This window comes from Hemicordylus capensis, chromosome 10 (genome assembly GCF_027244095.1).
Source record: "Hemicordylus capensis ecotype Gifberg chromosome 10, rHemCap1.1.pri, whole genome shotgun sequence".
In the NCBI taxonomy this organism is placed as follows: Eukaryota; Metazoa; Chordata; class Lepidosauria; order Squamata; family Cordylidae; genus Hemicordylus; species Hemicordylus capensis.
This window is the reverse complement of record NC_069666.1, coordinates 16,421,452-16,445,342: the sequence shown is the minus strand read 5'-3', so window position 1 is coordinate 16,445,342 and position 23,891 is coordinate 16,421,452. Positions and strand designations below refer to the sequence as shown.

The 23,891-nt window shown below is 45.7% G+C and overlaps 1 protein-coding gene across 2 annotated transcripts in view; it reads right to left on the bottom strand.

Moving 5' to 3' along the window:
- Nucleotides 1-23,891, bottom strand: part of ALPK3 (alpha kinase 3) — a 74,649-nt gene that overhangs the window by 38,838 nt on the left and 11,920 nt on the right. For both annotated transcript variants that reach the window (XM_053272327.1, XM_053272328.1), the window contains 2 exons: nt 21,817-21,938; nt 6,335-6,452 (listed from right to left, as the gene is read on the bottom strand). In XM_053272327.1, coding sequence (XP_053128302.1) covers nt 6,335-6,452; nt 21,817-21,938 — 240 coding nt within the window. The remainder of the gene's footprint in view (nt 1-6,334; nt 6,453-21,816; nt 21,939-23,891) is intronic.

The following is a 23,891-nucleotide window of genomic DNA, read 5'->3' as shown; positions in this document are numbered from 1 at the left end:
TAAAGTGGATGTTTCACAGGATGTTTTAGGGCTAGTTTGTTCTTGCTTCTCAAACATAAGCTCCAGGCAGTCTTGGAGAAAACACATTATCTAGGCCTTTTTCAAATTGGCTTTTTGGGTTGGCTGTGGGGTTGAGACTGCCTTGGTTGGCCTGACCCAATTGAGTATTGACAGAGGGAGTGTGACTGTTGATCCTTTTGGATCTCTCAGCAGCTTTAGATACCATCGACCATGGTATCTTTCTGGGTCGCCTAAGGGAGTTGGGATTGGGTGGCACAGTTTGACAGTGGTTCCATTCCTACCTCTCTGGCAGATTTGAGATGGTGTCATTTGGAGACTGTTGCTCTGAAAAGAGGGAGTTAATGTATGGAGTTCCACAAGACTCCATACTGTCTCCAGTTCTTTTTAACATCTACATGAAATCACTGGGAAAGATCATCAGGAGATTTGATGCAGAGTGTTATCAATATGCTGGTAACACCCAAATCTATAACCCTGTATCAATTTCATCAGCTGGTGGCTCAACGTCCTTAAATGCAGACTCCTGGAATTTGGCAGTGCTGTTGCAGAAGGCATATTCTGTATACCCATATTCATGGGTAAAGGCTCTGTGGGGAGTAGCAGTGGAGTCTGCAGGAAGCGTCTTTGGCAGCGGGCGGGTGGAGAAACGGGGCCGTTTGATAAAGGTATGGGTCCTAGAGGAGTCTGGACTACTCAGTTTCCCTTTCTCGGGGCCATCAGTCGCTTTTTACTTCATCTAACATAATTCAACTTTTGCATGACTGCAGTTTTTAAAATGCACAGATGTTCTTTTGGAACTGCACATTTTGCATCTGGTTGTACTTTTCTTTTCTTTTTTAAAGGCCCTGCTCTTGCCAATCTGGCAGCTAATGGGGGGAGTCTGTGGCAATAGCTTTTGCCAGCAGGCCACTTTGTGGGCTTGCAGGAAGGGTCTCAAACATCAACCCCTCATTCTGTTTTCTAACTGGCCCTCTAAGAGACCTGGTACATCTGATCAAGTGGACTACAGTCCAAGAAGCCTTACCCTTTGAGGTGCTATAAGGTGCTATAAGGCTCTTGCTATTAAACAATGATGATCCTTTGTTATTAAACAAAGGATCATCCATTGCTTGCACACTGGTGTTTAGGGACTGTCGCCAAATAGCCCGACAAAGCATCATTGCCTTTCTGAACGGACACTGCAAAGCATTAGACTGGGCTGGGATCCTGCATCCTGACCTGCACGCCTCTGAAAAAACGTATACAAAGGCTCGTCACTCCAAATGGTCACTCTGAATGCACCAGGATGGGTTGTAAGCCTGCGCTGCATAAAGTTCTAGCAAAGGCTTGTCATTCTGAATGGGCATTGGCATGCATTGAGAAGGGTTGGAAAGGACCCTGCATCCTCATTTGAGCAAGGCCCTCAAATGCAGTGGGTATGTGGATGAGGCCTAAACTGCCTTTCTCAGAGCTCCCAAGGCACATTCTTAGACAGCACTATAGGCACACATGCACAGAAGAGACCAGGATCACGAGCCTGCATCTAGGAACTAAATTAATACAAATTTAGTCAGGAGCTATTTAATCGTCAGTCGGCACAGCTCCAAAGTTCATGCAGGGGCACCCTCTCCTCCTCTGAGCCTCATAGCACTCTTAGACATGTGCAGTCCCTACTGCTCTCTCGGTCTTTGCACCCGGAAGGACAGCACACTGTGGCAGGGAGTCAAACCCCGTCCGTACCCCAACCCCAAAACCAGTTTAACCAGAACTGAACCCAAACCTAAAGTCTCTTGCTTGCCTTTAACCTAAATCTGAATCGTACCCTTAAACTTGAGAAGAGGTAACCAATTCAAAACACATGTTTCAGTCATTGGACTATCAGCTTTCAGATGCAGGATTAACATTTTGCTCTCATCTTTCTTTTTTTTACTCCGCTGTACATTAAAATTCAAAAACAAACAGTTAAGAAAATAAATATTTTTTCTCTCAAGTTAAACAGTTGGCACTGTATTCATCTTATACAGCAAGCCAACAAGTTTGATATTATTCTGCATGAAATCGATCTAAACTGGTTCAAAAGCAGTTCCAAGTGGGCTTCTCCAGATGTGAGTTTGCCTTTTTAAAAAGCAGTTTTTTAAAAGCAGCCTTTAAAAAACTTCTGCACAAGTTTCTAGCAGTGTCTCCAGACTATTTCACAGAAGGTCATAGGGCCCCACACAGCATGATTTGACTCTGTGGCCAGACGCAGAGCCTGAAGCTTGCGGGATTTTTACAGCGCCACCTGCAGGCGGGAAAGCAGATGGGATGACTGGACGGGCACTGAGTGTTTTGCTGCTCGAGAATGAAGCAACAATGATGTATGTTCACAACACTACAGGTGGCAACATAAGCAAGGCACCTTGTCACAGCACTGGGAGGGAATCAAATGGCTGGGGTGTGCCCAGGGTCACATTTAAAAGACAGCCCCCAGCAAGAATTCTCGAGCAGCCAAGTTCTATATTTTCATAGAAAGGTTGGGGAAGGTGAGGGGACCACTCCTCTGATCTGCTGATGCTTTTCCCACAGTCTGGCCACGGGGCTTGCTGGGATAGTCCTCGGTGGCCGGGCAGCAGGGAGGGGCTCTCAGGGAGGGGGATATCAGGCTGCATTTGAACAAATGCCTGCGATGCAATTCACAGTTTCAAATTGGAACCCGACAGTTCTCCAACCCCCTGTTTTGTGTTATGTCCGAACCCAGCCAATGTGTGTATATGCATGCACACATTTTTCAGCAACAGACTAGTGCAGCTTGAGTGCTGGAAAAATTACAGTTCCATGCAAAAGATATCCTAAGTGGGGGGAAGACATTCACATTCCCCATGGTTGCAGTGATTCCTTGATTTCTAAGGAATTAAACAAGAGCATTGCACCTAGTGCACACAGCCCATTTGCATCAAAAAGAGGCTTAACATTCATTGCAGACACATCTTAATTATTTATTCTTTCTTAACACAAGCTAACAAGCTGACAGTCACTTCTGTCAGACGGAGAGAGCAAAACCAACTGAACTGATAAAACAACCAACAGAACTGAAGACTGACTCCACCCCAAGGACCCAACATAGACACATACATACAGAGGTAAGTATGCTTTAGGCAAGAAGAGAGACAATGCTTAGTTACACAGAAAAATTCCAACACCCATAAGTGGGTAACAGCTGTGTATTTGTGAGGCAATGAAAAGATCATCCAGAAAATGATTTCATCTGTAAGAATGAAAGGGGACACTAGTGAAGATGGGGTTGAGGCGACAAGGCTGGCTTGGATCCCCAGTGCAAGGGTCGGCCACTATCAGACGGTGGGTCAACGTTCAGGCCTCTGCTGTAATAAAACCATTTGCACAAGAATATATGATGGGGACTTTTTTTTTCACCCTCATGTGGTTGCCCCTTTTACATATAAAGCAAGGGGTGGGTGTGGGGTCTTATGCCAACAATAAAGGAGCAGACAGAAGACTGAACCGTTGTCTGGAGAACCCGCAAGGTGTGGGGGTTAGAGTGTCCAACTAGGACTGGGGAAACCCAGGTTCAGATCCCCACTCAGTCAGGAAACGGACTGGGTTCTTTGGGCCAGTCACTCTCGGACTCACCTTCAGAGATGTAGGGTTTCTGTGGGAAACTTTGCAAAGTGAATTTGGTCCAGGAAAATTTCCTGTACGTTACATTTCTGTGGAAATTTTTCCAGTTCTAAATTTATTTCCACATAAAACTTTGAATTTGTTTCAGTATAACGTTTAAGCCACATTTAAGTGCCGTTGTCGATATCACTCCCTCCTCCACCTGGCCTTAATCAAATAGTTCAGTTCAACTCCTTGGCCACTTGAAAAAATTTGAGACAGATACAGCATGGGAAATGAATATGGCTGAGGTTTCTTACTAAATATATAACTCATGCCAAATCAGGTACGAATATTACGAATATTTATATATTGCTTTTCAACAAAAGTTTCCAAAGCGGTTTACACAGATATATATAGACACACACACACACACACACACACACACACACACAATTATAATCTTTTTAGGGCATCTGGGAAATTTGCATAGTACAATTTTCTGAGGAAAACGTCATGCAAATTTTATGCAAATGAGAAAGCTTTGCATAGGGAAATTTTTCCAGAAACATTTCTATAAAATTTTCCAATTCAAATTTTTTTTCCAGAAAACCCACATCTTTACCTATTTTATAGGATTTTTGCAAGGATAAAATGGGGACATGCATGCTGCCCTATGTTCCTTGGAAGAGGGGTGGGAGAACAGAATAAATCAATACTTTCCGCCCCCACCATGCATGCCCCCCCCTGCCCGGCTGCCGCCCCTGGCTCAATCTGTTGCTCAATGCGCCTTTCTCCATTTCCAACTAACTTCTGATACTGGAGCTGGAATCAAAGAAGAGCAGCTGCAGGACAGTAGAATGTGGGGAGGAAAGGCAATGGTGGTTCAAGATGTTGCTGCACCCAAGGCAGGGTGCCAAATGCCACCCCCTTTGTGCATACTCTCCTCCCCTCTCTTCCCCCCATTTTAAAGCAGGGGCAAGGGGCCATCTTGCCAGCTGACTGGCAACCTACTGGCCACCCACTGCCGGTGGAAACTCCCTCACCTTGCCTCATGGAAGAGCCACAATAGGTTCAGCACTCTCTCCCATGCACACTTAAAAAACAAACCCATTAAAGTATTATTTACCACTATACATGTGAACAGGGTGGACGCATGAATTATGACTCCACCATGCCTGATCTGGCCCTCAAGGGCATATATAGAAATCTAAATAGATTTAGGGGATGGGAAGAGCATCTGCCTACTTGCCTGCAGAAGGTTCCAAGTTCCCTTCCTGGCATCTCCAGATAGGGCTGAGAGAGACTCCTGCCTGCAACCTTGGAGAAGCCGCTGCCAGTCTGGGTAGACAATACTGAGCTAGATGGACCAAGGGTCTGACTCAGTATATGGCAGCTTCCTGTGTCCCTATGTAAGTGCCAGTGTATATGTCAAAAATCCATGCATTTCAACAAAAGGTCTTCTTCGACAGTTGCAAATACTAAGCCCATACATACAGAGTAACAACATATCAAGAAAGTGAAATATAGAAAACCAGTACTCATAAAGCATTCTTTTAACACTGCTGGTCCACAAAAATTTAAAACTTCAAAAACTCACCAGTCAAGTCACAGCCCCCACCCCCGCCGGAGTAACTGAATCATCTAAAAACTTCACTGTTGCTCATCTAACTGTGTCGGCAAGGCTGACTCATTGAAGATCCTTCATTTAAGGTCCTCCAAATGTAACAGATCAAAAAAACAGAGAGTTACACACAAACTCTTCAGAGCTTTTTGATGTGTTATATTTCAAGAAACTTAAAAGAGGGAGATTCAGTGAGTCAGCCTTGCAGTCACAATTAGAACAACAACAGTGAAAGATTTAGATGATTCAATCATATATTAATAAAAATCTCTAGGTGGTTTGTTTGTTTATTTATTTTTAACCAGTTAAAACAGTAAACCACAATTAAATAAAACTGAAGTTCAAATAAAAGTTAAAATTAAAATGCCTGGTTAAAAAGTTGTGTCTTGAAAGCTCACAAAAATATGAAATGCTTCATGACCTTATTCCCAAGCTGGTGACTGACTTCACTGGTGAGTTTTGAAGGTTTGCAATGTTGGTTGTTTGGAGGTGTTAACGCATTGAAATGTGTTTCATGATTACTGGCTTTTCACATTTCAGATTCTTGTTAAGTTATGATTTGTTATATATGGGGTCAGTGTTGTAACCACTGAAGACAACTGTTGAAACTTGCCTGGTGGATTTTCAGCAAAACTTGGTACAGTATATGCATAGGAGCTGATTTCAGTGTGTTCAGATATAGATGTATGTGTTTGATTACTTTGTCAGTACTTAAAGATCAAAACTCTGTTTTGCTCAGATCATACTGCGGGTAGTAGAGAGCTTTTAACCCTGAGTTGTAGCTTTTGGGGGGACCTCAAAGCCATCAATCGATGGCTTGTCAAACTTGTCTTGTCAGGTTTCCTCTTTAAAAACAATTATAGAGACTGGGTTACAGATATGTGGATGTTAAAAGGAATCTAAGAATCTGCATTGTGGCCTTTTTGGTTATGTCTGGAATCGCATGCAAGAACCCCTTTAACAACAGAAAGCTTGATTGGATGTCCATGAAGTGGGAGAGGCCCAGATAAACTGTTGATTTCAGAAAGTGGGCATTTTGGATCTCTACTCCATTCAGACAGATAACAGGCAGTTTATCAGTATCCCCAAGACACAGCCATTTCCCACTGTCCTTACCTGTACAACTGCAGTGTGTGTCGGTTCCCATGACGGAAGATCTCATACTTTGGCAAGCCACAGTATCTGTCCATCTCTTCATCATCTTTGTACCAGGTCACTTCTGGTTGTGGATAGCCTGATTAGGACATTACACATTAGCAGTCACAGGGGCATCCATGTCAAAGACTGTCTACTTCTGAGACGAATACAATTCTAAACTGCAAGCAGAAATCTCAACATCCTGCAACTGGTATATAATTTTAGGTGAGGTTGCCCTTACAGTATGATACCGGGAGGCCATTCACACAACTAAAGTGATTGTGTGGAATCAAGGTAGGAGGAAAAGCTGGGTAGGTCAGCTTTGCCTCCTACCTTAGTCAAATGCTGGGTATGAGAGCTGGGCAGGACAGCACAGTCCACACAATCATTTCTCCCTCCTCCTACCTAGTTGTTTGCTCCTACACAACCAAAAATTGGGAGGACACACAGCTCCCAAATTGTCCTATCCAGTTTTTGGTTGTGTGAATGACCCTCGTGGACTGGAGTGGAAAGGCCGGACACAAGAAACTAGGGACAACTATGCAGAAAAGAAGATAAGACCCTGAAGATAAACAAGGAGCAGTCAAACACAGAATGCATCTTACTCAGCACCCACTGAGAGGTTCTGCTTTCAGCGTTGATGTACCCTGGTTGAAAGCACGAGCCCCAAAATCATAAGGAAAACTCCTACATGAACTAAGCATCTGATGTTTGATTCATGCACCTGTTTTCTGGATGTTTCAGGGCAGATCCCCAAAGATCCCCTAAGAGCTTGCTATTACAAGAGATGACATTGTGCTAGCCCTGGTCCAATATCAGTGGCACTATATCACCATCCCCATGAAATGGAAAGAGCCACATTAGCTTTGCTGTAGCACCAGGGTGGTGGGGTGGGCTTCACAAGCGGGTTAGTTCAGATGGCAACTTACACACATCCTAATGCTTGGGTTCCTCCTAACCTTAGTTCCCCAGATGTTGATGGATTACATCTCCCATCATCCATCATGGCTAGGGATGATGGGAATTGTAGTCCAATAACATCTGGGCACCCAGGTTGGGAATCAAGGTAGGAGGAAAAGCTGGGTTTGCCTCCTACCTTAGTCAAATGCTGGGTATTAGAGCTCCCATCCAAATGCAAACCAGGCTGGACTCTCCTAATGTATCTTCCAGAAGTGGGCTAAACCAGGATGCATCCCTGGGTTTTTTTCATCCCTGCTTAAATGCATTTTAAGAAAAATGCAGCATGCACTGCCCTTAGTTCAAGAGGAAAGGAGAGCGGTGAACTATATAACATATCTCCTGGAAGTTTTACACACAGGGCTTTTAAAGCCCCTTAACTTGCATCTCCTCCAGAATGGAGAAGGTGGGTTCACATATCGGCCAGATTTACCCCGAAGTCCCTGCGCGTTATCAGGGAGCAGTTTGCACACAATTCGGGTTTTTCTCTGTGCGTTTATATCCGGGGTAGCCCGGATATAGTGTAGCTCAATTTATATCTAGGGTAAAAAAAAATCTACTTTTTGCATTGGTTTTGGGGGACGACTTCGAGTTCAAAGTAAAGCCTCCCAGTAAACTCACGGTAAAGCCTGCTGTGTGTAAAAGTCCCTGGGGCTTTTTCCAGATGGCAACTTTACTTTGGGAAAGTGGTGTGCGTTCACATATTGGCCAGATTTACTCCAAGGTCTGTGTAATATTTCAGAGAGCACATCACACACAATTCGGGTTTCCCCCTCCGTATTGGAACCCAGTCTGATTTATGTCTGGGGTAAAAGAAATCCTCTTTTTGTGTCAGAGTATCTTATCTGTTATGCCCCCAAACTCGCAGTAAAGTCTCACAGTAAACCTGTGGTGAAGACTGCTGTCTGAAAAAGCTCCTGGCTGTTTTGCACTGGTAGGAAAAACAACTGCTTTGGGAGAGTTGTGTGGATCAGGTGGTCTTTTCTAGTCACATTTGACATAGACAGGAGATGAGAACATCCAGGCTGTTCTAGGAAGTGAGCCTGCTCTGGTGGACTGTTGCCTAAGGTTAAAAAACAGACACTTAGCAGAAGGCTGGTGGCTCCATGGAGAACCAAGCATCACACTGTAAACTGAACCCAAAGTTTCCATTGGACCGAAGCAGAAGCCGTTGCATCACCGCCTGCTTGTGCCCTCCAAATGCCATTGGACAACAGATGCTGCCGGCCGTTTCAGGCCAATGACATCATGAGGTGTGTGACTGGTTGCTTCGGAGCCAAACAGTGTATTCTTGCAGAGATCAGCGATGTGTTTGTGGGGGGGGGGGTTGAATAACTGATCCCCACAGCCCCCCGCCCCCAGCCCCAACCAGGCAAATCAAAGTCACTGGCTTGCCTTATCAAGCAGCTTCTACCAGTCTTCACTCCTCCTTGCCAGAAAACATGGAAGGAGAGAGTCTTCGGAGGGTAGCTTTTGCTCACAGAGCCTCTCTCAAAGCCCAAACAGAACATTGGGAAATTCAGAGGGTGTTCCGGATGTTATGTGCAAAGCTAAGCATGTTTCTGAACCTGGGATACCAAGCAGAGATGTCACTGAGCCTTGTGTTTCCAGGAACTTTTTCACACCCAGCTTTTAGTTTGCCACTGCACATTGTCGTGCTTTCCCCAGCACTGGGCGGAGGAGCGGGTGGCTTTAAGAGAAGCAGAGCCCTGCTGAGCGCCAGCGTCATCTTTGGAGGAGTGCATGGAGGACTGGGAAGCATAGTCCTTCCTCCCTACAGCTCTATGGGGAAAGCGCTGGGAAAGACTACACTTCCCAATGTTCCATGCTGTGCCCTTCCTAGATGGCACTGGGGCCCAAGAGGGCTCAAGTTCCCTTAAAGAAGCTGGGTCAAGCACAGCACTGCCTGGCAGGAAAAAGATCTGCCAGGGATTGCAGAGAGGAGTCAACCCGATGTGAACTGCCCATTTAATCCCCCGAATTAAACATCTTGTGAATCTGCTGCAACGTAGATTCGCTCTTCAGATACCCCTCAGCATGAAGGCATGTATGAATAACTCCCGGGTGGTTAACGGGAAAAATTCTCCTGCCTCTGGATTTCAGAAAGGCTGCTGAGACTTCTTGAATCCTTGATCAAATATAAAAGGTACCAACTCAAGAGAGTTTGGTCCCTAAGTGGCCCTTGCATAGCATAGTTCTAGGAACTCTGCGTGAACTTAGATTGTATTCTGGTGAAGGCAGAGCAGCATCTCCTCTCAGCCTTAGGGATGTTTGCACAGTGATAATTACAGCTTTAAACCCCGACACATTAACCCAAGAGACTTGTTTCCTGAAACCATTCCTATTTCTTTACACGCTGTCATGCTGCAGAGGCAAAGTGTCCCAGAGGATAGTTTGCTTTTCACTGGTTCCATATTGCCCCATGTCTAAGCTTTACTTGGTTATCTCTGCTTGGTAGGAGGAAGGATCACTCTAGAATGCACACCAACACGCACATCAACATCTGAGAAAAGCACTGACCCCAAAATGAAACCATTTCTGGTTGCATCTGGAGGCTGATTTTGAACATGATTTGCAATGAGTGTCAAGAGAGGTTCGCAATGCCATCTGCATGGCGATCAAGAAGACTAGCAGTCTCTAAGGATGTGAGGTCCAATGTTTTACTTAGGGAATTAGGACAGTTACATTTTTGGTTACCTCTGATCATCTTTCAGTCTGAAGCCTCTTGCTCCAAGTAGTGGGGTTTGGGGATCATTAGTCGGGGCGGCCCTTTCATGAGGCAAGGTGAAGCGGTTGCATTAGGTGGCAGATTATTGGGGTGCTGGCAGGATGCTGAGATGTCTGCTGCTGCTGTCAGAGCAGCTCTTCGGGATGAATTTGAGCCTTGCAAGCCTTGCAAAGGGCACCTCAGACACTTTGCAAAGCGTGCAAGAAGCAGAAAGAGAGAAGAAGATGCTGCTGGCAACCGCCTCCCCCCGCCCATGCCACTTTCAAGTCTGCAAAGGCCAGCTTGTGACTGGCCCAAGGTCTGCCTCTCGGCCTATCCTGACTTGCAGGGTTGTTGTGAGGATTAAAGTGGGGCGGGGGGACAACAACTCACCTTGCACACCCAAGTTCCTTGGAGAAAGGGTGGGATACAAATTTAATAAAGAATGCAAGGTGGGGGGGAGTAACTCCTGCGTTTTATTCTCTCTGCAGCGACTCCTTTTTCTGCTCGAGTCTAAAAGCAGCCTCTCGCAACAGTCCCCTCCCCCCCAGCCCATGTTTCCGACCGGTTACAGCCAAGGTCACCTCCAGTGGCTCTCTCTCCCTCCCTCTCCTGCTTAGATCTCTGTGCTTGGGTGACGCTCAACAGTTACCTCAGCTCACAGGCAGCCGACACCTGGCAGTAGCCAACACCTGGCTTCATCTCCTCCTCCTGCTTGCCCAGCCTGCTGCCCTCTTGGCAGGCCCCTTGGGCTCCTTCACCCGGCTAAAGTTTACTTACGAAGAGCTCTTGATCCCTTCTAGTCAAAAGCCTGGTCTAAGCAAAGTCTCCCCGAGCACAGGGAGTTGCAGCTCAGGGGCAGAGCACAGGCAAAACGATTCTGAGTCAAGAAAACCGGCCACTAGGATGCCCACTGCCTGCCTCTGGCTGGCATGACACTGCTTGCTGTAGCAGGCAGCGGGCATCCAGGATTGGTGGTGGAGGTCTCTCTGTCTGTGTCAGCTGGCTGGCTCGTTCTCTCTCTCTCGAATACACATGAGAGAGAGAGCCAGCTGGTGGTCGGCACAGCCAGAGAGACCTCCACCGCCAATCCTGGATGTCCACTGCCTGCTACAGCAAGCAATGATACTCATAGGTAGGAACACAGGAAACGGCCATATACTGAGTCAGACCATTGGTCCATCTAGCTCAATATTGTCTTCACAGACTGGCAGCGGCTTCTCCAAGGTTGCAGGCAGGAATCCTACCCAGCCCGACCTGGAGATGCTGCTGGGGATTGAACCTGGGGCCTTCTGCACACAAAGTAGAAGCTCTACCACTGAACTGTGGATGCTCCTGACAAACATACGAAGCTGCCTTCTATGGGGTCAGAACATTTGTCCATCTAGCTCAGTAATGACAGAGGCTCTCCAGGGTTTCAGACCCTTCTCCTGCCCTACCTGGAGATGCTGGGAATTGAACCTGGGACCTTCTGCAAGCAAAGCAGATGCTCTACCACTGAGCTCTGGCCCAGCCTCCAGGCTTCCATTGCAGATCTCTCCCCCACCCCCCAAGGAAAGATGCACAAGACTGCATTTGCACTCAAAAGGCTTTCACTTCCTCTTTGCTCTCCTTACGGCCAGGTCTGAAACAGCCAGTTTCAGACTGGTACACAGGCTGTGATAATACCTAGATGTGCTAATTTGCTGGCAGGACATACTGAACTAGATTTCGACTCCTGGCGCCCACAGAGCCTTGTGGTTGTCTTTGGTAGAATACAGGAGGTGTTGACCATGGCCATCTCCCGCGCAGTATGAGATGATGCCTTTCAGCATCTTTCCTATATCCCTGCTGCCCAATATAGTTCCCATAGTCTAGGGAACATACCCATAGAGATTTGAACCGGCAACCTTCTGCTTGTTAGTCAAGCATTTCCCCGCTGCACCACTTAAGGTGAACCCACATAGTTACTTGCATTTTTCGGTCATCACTGGCATGACATTTTCAATTACAAAAGAGGTCAAAAATACACTTGGTGGGGATGTCAGTGTCACACACCCTATAACACTCTTTAGAAATCATCTTTTTCAATTGCAAAGATCTTTGCATTTCCATACAGCAGGCTTTACTGGGAGTTTACTGCAAGGCTTTACTGCGAGTTTGAAGTTGCCAAAAAAAAAAAAAAACCAATGCAAAAAGTGGATTTTTTTAAACCCTGGATATAACTGGGGCTAGGCTCTAACATGCAATGAAAACCCCAAATCAAGCTCCCAAGAGCTCAGGGTAAATCTGGCCGATATGTGAATGCACACCCTCCATTCCGGAGGAGATGCGAGCTAAAAGCCCTGTGTGAAAAACACTGGAGAAATCCCAAAAACACAAGAGGGTTTTCAAATAAATGCACACACACACACACACACACACACACACACTGAGTTCTGGGTTTCTTTTCAACCTGACCTTGTTTTTTAAACCCTTGGCATTGGACAGTGACTCTCTCTCTCTGCACTATGAGCTCTTAAGCTTAGTTTCTTATTGGAGTGAAAGCTGGGAGTTTCGGTTGTCACAACAGAAAGCAATGCAGCATCACTTTAGTGCGTGTACATTGCCCCCTCTCGCTAGACTAACAGCCCTTCCAGACTGCAAAAACCTTTCACGTCTTGTAGGTTTCTGCCATCTGGAAGGACCCTAAAAGATAGTTCCAAATTCAGCGGTATAAAGTGGTCTTTGCTTTGCAAAGTGAATCTCATCATATGCTTTTTAAAAAAAAGCTCTTCTGCAACCCCAAACCTGAAATTGAACATCATCCTATCCATTCCCAGCACAGCATCTCTCCAGTGGCTGTAGCTGGTATCTGCCTTATGTTTCTTTTAGATTGTGAGGCCTTTGGGGACAGGGGACCAATCTTATTAATTTAATACTTATTTTTCAACATAAGCCACTGTAAGACCTTTGGTTGAAAAATGATATCTAAATATTTATAGAGGTATATACAGGAGTGGTATATAAACAGACAGGAGCACTTTATTCAAAGTTGGACTGCAAGGGGCAGAGGTACCCTCTACTAGTGGTGTGCACAGAACCAGCGCCTGCCGATTCGAAGGGGGGGGAAATCTCTTTAAGGATGGGGGAGGGTGCACTTACCCCGCCCGCTGCATTTCCCTCACCAGAGCTTCCTTTTAAAACAGTCTGGCAGGGCAGAAGCATACCTCCGTGCCACTCCGGTGCCTCCTTGGACCGGAAGTTGCCGCTGTGCATGTGCACATCGTGACATGCGCATGCACAGCTGCAACCTCAAGTCACTTCCGGTCCAAGGAGGTATGCTGCCGCCCCACCGAACCGTTTTAAAAGGCACCGCCAGCAGGGGAAATCCGGCAGGAGGGGTAAGAGCACCTTCCCCCAACCTTAAAGATATCCCCCCAGCCTTCGAACCGGCCGAGCAGCCGGTCTTTCGAACCGGTTGGGAGGGCCAGAAAGGGCCACAATAAACGTTGGCTGGGGGATGAGGAGAGCTGCAGTTCAGCAACATCTGGAGTGTCACAGGTTGGGGACCCCTGTTCTAGAATAGGTCCTGCTTCTACATTAGATCCCACATTCGACTGTTCTCAGAGTTACCCTGCATGACTTAATTTGCACCGTGAGGGTCATGAATCAGCCTCTTGGGACACTGCAGCTTCATACTGGGGGGAGGGATGGAAGGGGCTGCAGCAAGGAGGCCAGGGCAGAGGGAAGGGCCAGGCTGATCGCTATATGGCTGCCCCTTCAGCAGATCTTCTGTCCAAGGATCAGAGGAATGACGGGGTCAGTGGTCGGAGGCTGTAAGAGGAGCTGTCTTTCTCTCACCCTGCCCCCAGCAGCATGTGAGGGAACTGTCCAAGAACTTGGTTAGCCCCTTTCCCTCCATGGGCTCCGGTTACATTTCTCAGACACATCACCCAGAGAGAGCCACAGGTGTTTGCTGGGGGCAGCCAGGATCTGCTGGCACTGAGGGTGCCCTGCACGGCTCAAGAGCCAAGAACTCCCCTCCCACACTCACACAATATAGAGGTCCTCACAAAATCTCAGCTTTCGGGTTACTTCTTAAGGCCGTAATTATGAATGCAAAGAATAGCCTGGAAACATGCAGTCCTCCTTTGTCTATGAGCCCTTTCCCCTCACAATCCAGTTCGAGCAGAGTTGCCATGCCCCCCCCCCAAAAAAAATAATTTCAAGTTTCACCCAGATTTGAAGCATCTCACCCAGATTGCTTAGCCCACCCAGATTTGCCCAGATTTCAACTTTCTTTTTTTTTAATTTTTGCTAAGCTCTAGCCCTTGTAGAAGCAGAGTTATGGAGCAAAACGTGCCGTCACTCTTCTGCTCAGAAATTATTTTCAAGCCAAGTGACATAATATGCAAATCAGGCACCCGGATTTGGAAAGCCAGAAGATGGCATCCCTAAATTGGAGGGCTTGAAGGCAGGCAGCAGAAGCTCACCTCCTTCACAGACGATCCTCTGGGATTTGCTGGGTGCACTAATTGCGTGCCCAGATGGTCTGTGGCTCCCACAGGCCGTAACTGGGCTAACTGGACACAGGCAGCACAGAGGTGCAAGGATCGGGATGCGTCATCCTAGCTCCTGGAGATCCCACAATGCACTGCACGAGTGTGCAATGCATTATGTGGGATTCACCTCCATTTAATAGAATTTAAGATTGTGAACCATAAGATGCAACTGTTGCTTAGTCCCATTTGGTCTATTTTTCTTTAAAAATCCAGATACTTCACACAGATAATTTTTTCTTTCTTTTAACAGACCAAAGCCAGCAAATGATACGCAACTTTGTCTTACTTGGAGGAGTTAATCACACTTAGTACAATTAGGATGGTGGTGGTAATAGAGTTTAATTTCAAAGTCTAATTGCTGCTTCTCCTTTGCAAAGGAGGATCAGGAGGGTATGAAGCCCAAGGCCGTTTGGTTGGGGATAATAGGAACCGTAGTCAAACATCTGGGGACCTGAAGTTGAGAACCCTTGGCCTAACTGATAACAATGAAGGCATCAGCTGCACTCCCTTTTAGGGAGAGCAGCACAAAAGGGGTTATGGTCCCAGATCATCTCCAAGGCATCTCCAAGATAGGGCTGAGAGAGACTCCTGCCTGACACTGCCAGTCTGGGTAGGTAATACTGAGCGAGATGGACCAATGGTCTGGTTTCAAAGAAAGAACAAAATGGGGGTGTTTCGGATTCGGGCCAAAAACAAAACAGAAAAAAAATCAAAACGCACAACCCTAGTTACCATTGCCTCCTCCTGCACAGTCTGAGATGATGCATTTCAGTAGCTTCCTATATTGCTGCTGCCTGGTATACATACCAGCGGGGATTCAAACAAGCAACCTCTGGCTTGCTAATCAATTCATCTCCCCCCTGCTAGAGGAAAAATGATGGCTTTGAATGTCTGTATGTTTTTAAATTTAGCATGGCTGCCTCTTTTCTAACTCTCTGGGCTGCCCTGCCCTGCCTCCAAAAAGGAAGGAAATACTTTAGTGGAAGGGATGCTGAGACCATAAATTGTTGAGATTTATGCTGAGAATTGTTGAGACACATGCCTGAGAAAGCCAGGCATGTGTCTGGGAGCTGCTATTTTTATTTGGTTTTAGGGTTATGATGGAGCTTCCCATAACAGCCATTGGTTAAGGAATGCAAGCAATGGGGGTGGGGGAGGTCCCACAGTGCCAACAGGCAGGGGGGCGTGTTTCCCAAGTGCAACAGAAGGGCAAAGGAGGTGGCAGGAACATAGACAAGAACACTCTATGGAAAGGTTACTGCAGGAACTCCCATAATCCAGAGATGGTCTGCAGTAAAATCAAATTAAAGATAGTGCTACTTGCACTAGTCTGTGCCAACAGGAATAAGCACAATCAAATGCAGTTCAGTGCCAAGGAAATCCCAGTGTGGCAGCCAGGAAAACTATGCAAACATATTTACTTATTGGCTTCTCTAGCCACCCCTGAGCTTTGGAATGCACTTCCTGCTGAAATGGCCTAACATCTCTGGCAACTTTTAAGAAGGTTTTTTTTAAAAAATGCACCTTTTTAACCAGGCTTTTGGTGACTGTAATTGGTGACTGACATATGGAGTGAGGAAGCACCAGTGCAGCAAGAGAATTAGGCTACCAGCATTTCCCAATTAATTGTAGCAAGAAAGGGGCAATTTTTGACAGCTGTACTCGCACAAAGTCCCCCAGTTGAAATGCTCACTGTTTCACACCCCGTTTCTGATCCACGTACAATTTGTATTTTTGTTGCTTCTCCCTTACCCGATCTCAAATTTCTGCATCCTTGGGGTGAGATGACATGGAAAACCCTATCAGTTGTTGCCATTGGGAAAGTTTGGTGATAGCTCTGCGTCCTCTCAGCAGTTCAAAAGGTGATTTTCTTGGAGTGGAATGAGGAGTAGTTCAATAAGCAAATAGAGTTTCACCGATTGCCTCTCCCTATGCAATTGTTGTTGCATAGTAACCAGTTGTAAACCTTCTTTCACCAATCTGTTCATTCTTTCCACTAAGCCATTCACTTGAGGATGATACAAGGAAAGAGTCTTTTGTTTTATCCCACGGTTATACAATCATTGCTCCATTTCAAATGAGGTAAGCTGTGTCCCATTGTCAGTCTTCTTTAGGAAGACCTTGCCTCACAAAAACTGCAGCCATGAACGGGATTGCCTTGATTGTAGTAATGTTGTCAGCAAATGAAACTTCTGGCCACCTGGGACAGTAATCCATCATCACTATAACAAGTCTTATCAAAAGGCCCCATTATATCCAGAGTACGTTTTTCCCAGGGACCACTGGGACACTCTACTGGAGTCAAGGGGATGGCAAAAGTCTTCTGCAACTTGCCAGATACAGCACAAGCCATATAGTACTCAATCACATCTTCAATGTGTTTGTCCATACTTGGCCAAAGACTTTCTCTGATTCACCTTTTAGTCAAGCTCATGCCCAGGTGACCTTCGTGAAGAAATTTGATCACTTTTGCTTGTAAGGAGGTTGGAACCACCAAACGATCAGTCCTCAGCACCAACTCATTAAGAAGAGACAGCTCACTTCCTACATGTATGTATGGTTGAAGATGTTCAGGTACCTTGTTTTTGCATGGCAATCCATTAGTTAGGTAAGGTTTAAGTTCAGTAAGCACTCAGTCAGGACTGAGGGCCACTTTCCACTCAGAAGATGTGATCACTTCATGAGTGGATGAAGCTAGTTGTGCAATTACGACTCCTTCATCCTCATCTTTTGGGATCTCCTCTTGGCCTGGAAATGGAAGTCGAGATAAACAGTCTGCAGTTGCATTCTGAAGACCTGGAAGACATTCCCCCTGGAAATCAAAATCCATAAGTCTGTTGATCCATCTGGCTATTCTTGGGGTTGCTCGATTTGATCCCCGAGTAGTAAATAAAGCAAATAATGGTTTATGGTCTGACCATAAATGAATTTTCTGCCCCACAAGTAAGTCCTGAAGTGCCTCACTGCCCAGAAACATGTTAGAGCTTCTTTTTCAATGGCAGAATACATCTTCTCTGATGCAGTAAACATGATTTAAACATGGTTTAAATTTTAATGTTGGTTTTAAATGATTTTAATGTTAATGTTTTTAATGTTTACATGATTTTGTTTAATTGATTTAGTTTTGATTTTAACTGTTAAATTGATTTTAATTATTTTTATTTGTTGTAAACTGCCCTGAGCCATTTTTGGAGGGGTGGTATATACATCAAATAAATAAATAATAAACAAACAAACACACACTCTGGAAGCAAAAGCAACTGTAACTTCCCTGTCCCCTTTTTACTGGGTCAAGACAGCAAACATCTCTGGTTGTAAACCGGCCAAAGATTTTGGGCGGTATACAAATATGCTAAATAAATAAGACAGCACCCAAACCAGATTCAGAAGCATCAGTGCTTACAATAGTGTGCATGTTACTGTCAAAAGAAGAGCAGGGCTTTCAGCAATGGCTGATTTGATAGTCTGAAAACTACCCTTGCAGGATGCATCCCAGTTAAATGCTACATTCTCTTTAAAAGAAGATGCAATTGAGCAGCTTTTGAGGCAAACTGTCTAACAAATTTAGAGTCAGACTCTCAGAGTCCTAAAAATGAGTGAAGTGCATCCTTGTTGTGCGGTTCTGGGGCTTCCCGAATAGCTTTTACCAAGTCTGTTTTGGGATGTACACCACTCTGAGATATTGTGTGTCCCAAGTAAGTCACCAGGTGTGTGCAAAATTGACTTTTCTCTGCCGAGCTAGTAAGTCTGTGTTGTCAGAGTTTTCTTAAGACTTCTGTCAGTTTTGCATCATGCTCCTCAATGGTTTTGTCAGACACTAAGATGCTGTCCTGAAAGTAAGTGATGCCATCCATAGTCCCCAAAATTGCATGCATCATTCTTTGAAATACCAAAGCTGCAGAAGCTAATCCAAAGAGCAGTCTTTTGTATTGAAAGAGTCCCTCTGGGGTAATGAAGGCTGTGTATTTGTGAGAACCTTTGAGCAGAGGAATTTGACGACAGGCCGAAGACAAGTCCAAAGTTGTGAACACTGAGGCCTCGTTCAGAGTAAGCAGCATTTCACTGATATATTGGGTAATCCAGTACTATATTAGAGTTCACATCTCTTAAATATATGCATATTTGAAGTGTACTGTTTGATTTCCTCACAAGAACAATGGGAGTGACCCATTCTGATGAATCAACAGGTTCCATGATGTCAGTACACTGTAATCTTAAGAGCTTCTATCTAAGTAGTTGGCGCAATGATATGGGTACATTCCTCACTTTGTGTTGTACCTGTATTGTATCTGCCTTCATCTGGATTCTATTTTTAAGATGTATGGCAAGTCCAGGAGTATTAGAAAAAATGTCCGGGAAATCAGCAATTACATCAGCATATGGATGCTCCATCATCTGTAATTCGCCTCATTCTTATCATATGCTGAATCAGTAATGGAGCAGACGGCAGACTTGCAAACCTTAGCAAAGCGTCCTCTTTTCTTGCACCTCTTGAAAGTGACCTTCTGTGCAGGACAGTGAGCAAAATTGGCTTTGTGGGCAGAATCTCCACATCAGCAGCAGCTCCTCTCTTGTACTGCAACTTTATCGGGCAGTGCCATATGAGAAGATTGGGTTTGGAAGGATTTAGCCTGAACAGCCTGGATTTCAGGAGGTTGGTCCCTCACAAACACCAAAGTGATCTTATATAGATTTAACTAAGAGTTTATTGAGAAACAACTCCATTTTCTCCTTCTCCTTTCCCTCTCTTTTCCTTTCTAACTTCACCCTGCATACTCTCTACAGCAGGGTTTCTCAACGTGTGGGTCCCCAGATGTTATTGGACTTCAACTCCCATCATCCCCAGCCCTTTGGTTTGGAATTATGGGAGTTGAAGTCCAATTACATCTGGGGACCCACACGTTGAGAACCCCTGCTCTACAGGATCCCCACTGGAACAAACCTCTAAATAAACAAAAACCTCACTTAATTGGGGGAAGGGCTCTTTGGGGGGTGAGTAGGGCATTTTTAAGACTCTGAAAGATTCATTTGAGCCCAACACACACATACACACACTTTCTTCTCACTGCATCCTGTGTCCATGTAATTTTTCCTCAGTTTAAAAAAAAAGCTAGATATGCATATAAAGTTTTTGAAAACCATCTATATTGACATCAAAATAAACATAACAATATGTTGTGATTTTATTATTGAAAGACAAAGATATACTACTCTGGATCCTGGTTATAATATAACGGTTTAGTTTTACTGCCTTGAATGGAATGGTCAACTGGATCATTTCAAATACTGAACCATACTTTGCAAGGGGGGGGCTTCCATGTATGGGGCCCAAGGCAATAGCCCTCCCCCCCGCCCTCCCCAAAGGGTCTGGGGAAAGTTCAGTAAAATGAGGGAAGGGATTCCTCAAATGTTTATGGGGGGGGTGATCTGCACTCCTGCTAGGCACTGAATTCCAGCCAAGCAACAGGCTTGTGAATTCAGCCTGTGGAAAAAAGAAATCTTGTGAATTCCACACCACGAAGAGGCTGTCAGAAGCACCCAGAGCCAGGCTGTTATCAGAACAAAGGGCTCCAGCCTGCAGTCATTTATCTCATTCTGTCATGAGAGATGAGAAACACCTCAAAGAGCTATTTTGTCAAAATGTCTGTCCGGGAGACAAAAGTTTGAAATAGAGAGGGTCAGCTATTAGCCACTCCTGACTCAGCCCTAGGAAATGGATCATAATTGGATATTAACATAAACTCGGAGGCAAATGAGTGGGCAATTGGCTAGATGGTTATTTACATCAGTGCAAGGAATCTCACATTCTTAGACACAACACCACATCTGCTAAAATAACACAACAGTTTAGGTTTCTTAAAGGCATAAAATTTTAACAGTGAGTCAGCTGTAGAAGCACACTCACTGCAACCCAAGCATTTGTCCAAGTCCAAGGTAAAGGTAAAGTGTGCCGTCAAGTCGATTTGGACTCCTGGCGCCCACAGAGACCTGTGGTTGTCTTTGGTAGAATACAGGAGGGGTTTAACATGGCCTCCTCCTGCGCAGTATGAGATGATGCCTTTCAGCATCTCCCTCTATCGCTGCTGCCCGATATAGGAGTTTCCCATAGCCTGGGAAACTTACCAGCACGGATTCGAACCGGCAACCTTCTGCTTGTTAGTCCAGCATTTCCCCGCAAGTCCAAGGGAAGCCTATTATTCTGCTTTCCAGTAGAAGCTGGATTTGCACAGCCCTGACTGGCTTGCAGTTTTGGTGTCAGTCGTGACCCTTGGAGCAGTTTTAAACCTTGGAGCATGAATCTCGGAGCAGTCCCAACAAGTGAAAACAGTTTACAAATGAAGCACCAAAAAAACACGCTTTGTCTGCTCAGACATGAAAGGCTCTTGAGAACAGGAACCACATGGATAGCCTGCCAATGCCTTCTACCCCTTTCTGTCCCCAGTATTCCAAATTCTGTCCCAGACACAGGTCTCATCCAGGAGCAGTGAACTTTCAGATCGCAGACCACATGGACCACATTGATAAGCACAACCATCCTTGCCTGGAAGATTAGGAACCGGCAGCGAGAAGATTGGGCTTCCTTCCTCAGTCCTTTTAAAACTACAAATACAACACACTAAGGCTCTCCAAACAAGCAGTGTGGAGAACCTGCAGGGCTTCTGCGGGGGAAATGGGCTTGACCTGCTCTCCCCGCAGACAAGCACGGACTACCAGCTCCATCACAGAGCCAGCAGGGGCGGCGGGGATTGGGTGCCGCCCGGCCCCAGGGAGTCTCCCAGGGGAGACCCTCAAGGCTGGGAGGCTGCTTGTAGCCTCCCGGTCGGGGTTCTCCTCATGTGTCGCCGTGGTGGTACACAATCAGCAAAACGGGGTTAGAGGAGCGAGCGCTCCGCTAACCTCATTTTAGGGGAGGGCTCCCTAGGCGGGCTAGCTGCCGCTGAACCACTTGGCTCGCCTGCAAGCCTGGTGGGTCTCACGATGGAGGGAAACCGGGCCCGAGATGAGCCTTACTGAGTGAGATGGAACAATAGGCTGACTCAGTAGAAGGCAGCTTCCTATGTAAGGAGAGGAAGGTTCAGTTTCCCCTCACTTAATATTAGAATTAGACTTCCTCACACACACATACACTGATTTATATGAGGACCAGGCAGACATATAAACAGAAGTGGCTGCCACCATCAGAGCTAGCTTGAGGGTGAGAAATATGGCTTTATCCTCATCCCTGGCTTTTGCTGATAATCAAGTACCCCCAACACTCCCCTTTTGCTAATTACCTGTCACGATGCACGTAAACTTGGCGTCTGCGTCCTCAGACACAGCATACGAGCGGAGGGTGGTTTCAAAAAGGGGCTGGGTCTCCTCTGTCAGCTGGGCAATAATTGTGCAGAAGGTGCTCCTAAAACAATTCAAGAAGCAAGATTAGAACCCGAGGAGAGGGCTGGAGAAAGGCCAGAGAACCCATCCCCTCCCTGCCCTGGTTTGCTACTCACACACAGTGATCCAGCTTGTGCCCCAGGCTCAAAGCCCAGCATGGCTCCCAGGGCTGGCTGGGACACCGAGTTAAAGAAGCAACGGGTCTGCGACAACCGACCAGGAGGCAACTTTTGGGCAGGGAGTCAAACCAAACCAAACCCAAACGCTGGTTCAGAGCGGTTTCTTCAGTGAACCGAAATGAAAACTGAACCTAAACACTCCCGGTGGCCTTGACCTTGAAAGGGAACTGAACCCCTAAACAAACCAAAAGAAGTGGTAACCTAAACGGTTCGGAAAATCAACAGGCACTTTTAAGGGGTGGCTAAGGACTCCTCTCTACTCCAGCTAGATTGGGAGAAACTGCATTTCCCCATGTGAAAAGAAAGAAAAAAGAGGAAGAGAAGCAGAAGAGGATGGCGGGCAAGGCCCAGGAATGGTAGTCCGAGTGCTCAAGTCGAAGCCTGCCTCGCAACAAGGCTTCCGTGTGGAGGATTCCAGGAACTGAGGCCGAAGGTTTCTTGTGTTTCCTCAGCATTGCAGCTTCTTCTTGCTGTCATTCTTCCTGCACAGGGCATTTCCCAGAGATATGGGGTTGACATTTTTCCCACAGAAAATTTTCCCATACTTATTTTGTGTGTGTGTGTGTGTGAAAATTGTCTATTTCTAAATTTTGTTTCCACATAAAGCTTTGCATTTGTTTCAGTATAACATTTAAACTACATTTATTAATACAAAAAGACCAGGAGAGCTGGTCTTGTGGTAGCAAGCATGACTTGTCCCCTTAGCTAAGCAGGGTTCACCCTGGTTGCATAGGAATGGGAGACTAGAAGTGTGAGCACTGTAAGATATTCCCCTCAGGGGATGAAGCCGCTCTGGGAAGAGCATCTAAGTTCCAAGTTCCCTCCCAGACAGCATCTCCAAGAAAGGGCTGAAATTCCTGCCAGCAACCTTGGAGAAGCCACTGCCAATCTGTGAAGACAATACTGAGCTAGATGGGCCAATGGTCTGACTCAGTATATGACAACTACTTATGTTCCTTTCTTTAATGATTTCATCCCCTGATGACTCTCCTCCTTTTTCTCCAACTATTTCAGTTCTGCTACTTGCCTACTTGGAAAGTACTCAGATACAATGTGGGAAATTAATAAGCAGGGGTTACTAAATATACAACTCAAATAACCTGATCACACAATCTATTTATGGCATCTTGAAGTTTTGCATCATGAAATTTTCTGTGGAAAAAATTGTGCCAATGAAAAATCTTGCATGGGAATTTTTTCTGGAAAACCTTCTGGAAATCCCCCCCCCACGAAAATTTTCCAGTTGAACATGTTCTGGAAAACCCACATCTCTAGTATTTTCCTTTTTAAAAAATCCCATTCCATGCATCTTGTTTGTACGAATGCTTTTAAAAAATCAAAACCAATTTAATTAAGAATTAGGGTTGTGCGTTTTGTTTTGTTTTCTGTTTTGTTTTTGGCCCAAATCTGAAACAACCCCATTTTGTTCTTTGTTCGAAATCAGCGAATCCGAAACACCCCAATTTTGTTCTTTGTTCGAAATTGCAAAATCCGAATCTGAAACGTTTTGGATTTTTAAAAATGGCCCCAGGGAAAAACGGTGGTAGTGCCTGATGGGTGGAAACTACCACCCAAGTTTCAGAGGAATTGGGCAAAGGGCTGGTTTTTGGTGAATTTTTGAAGTATAGGATTCTTCCCATAGGGAAGAATGGAGGTTTCAGCAAAAGTATAGCTTCATGTTGGGGGGAAAGGTGTGGCCCAGAGCAGAGTAGGGTGGGTGGTAGTGCCCAGTGGTGGCAAGGAAGCTGCCAGAATTATTTCAAAGGAATTGGGCAGAAGGCTGATTTTTAAAGATG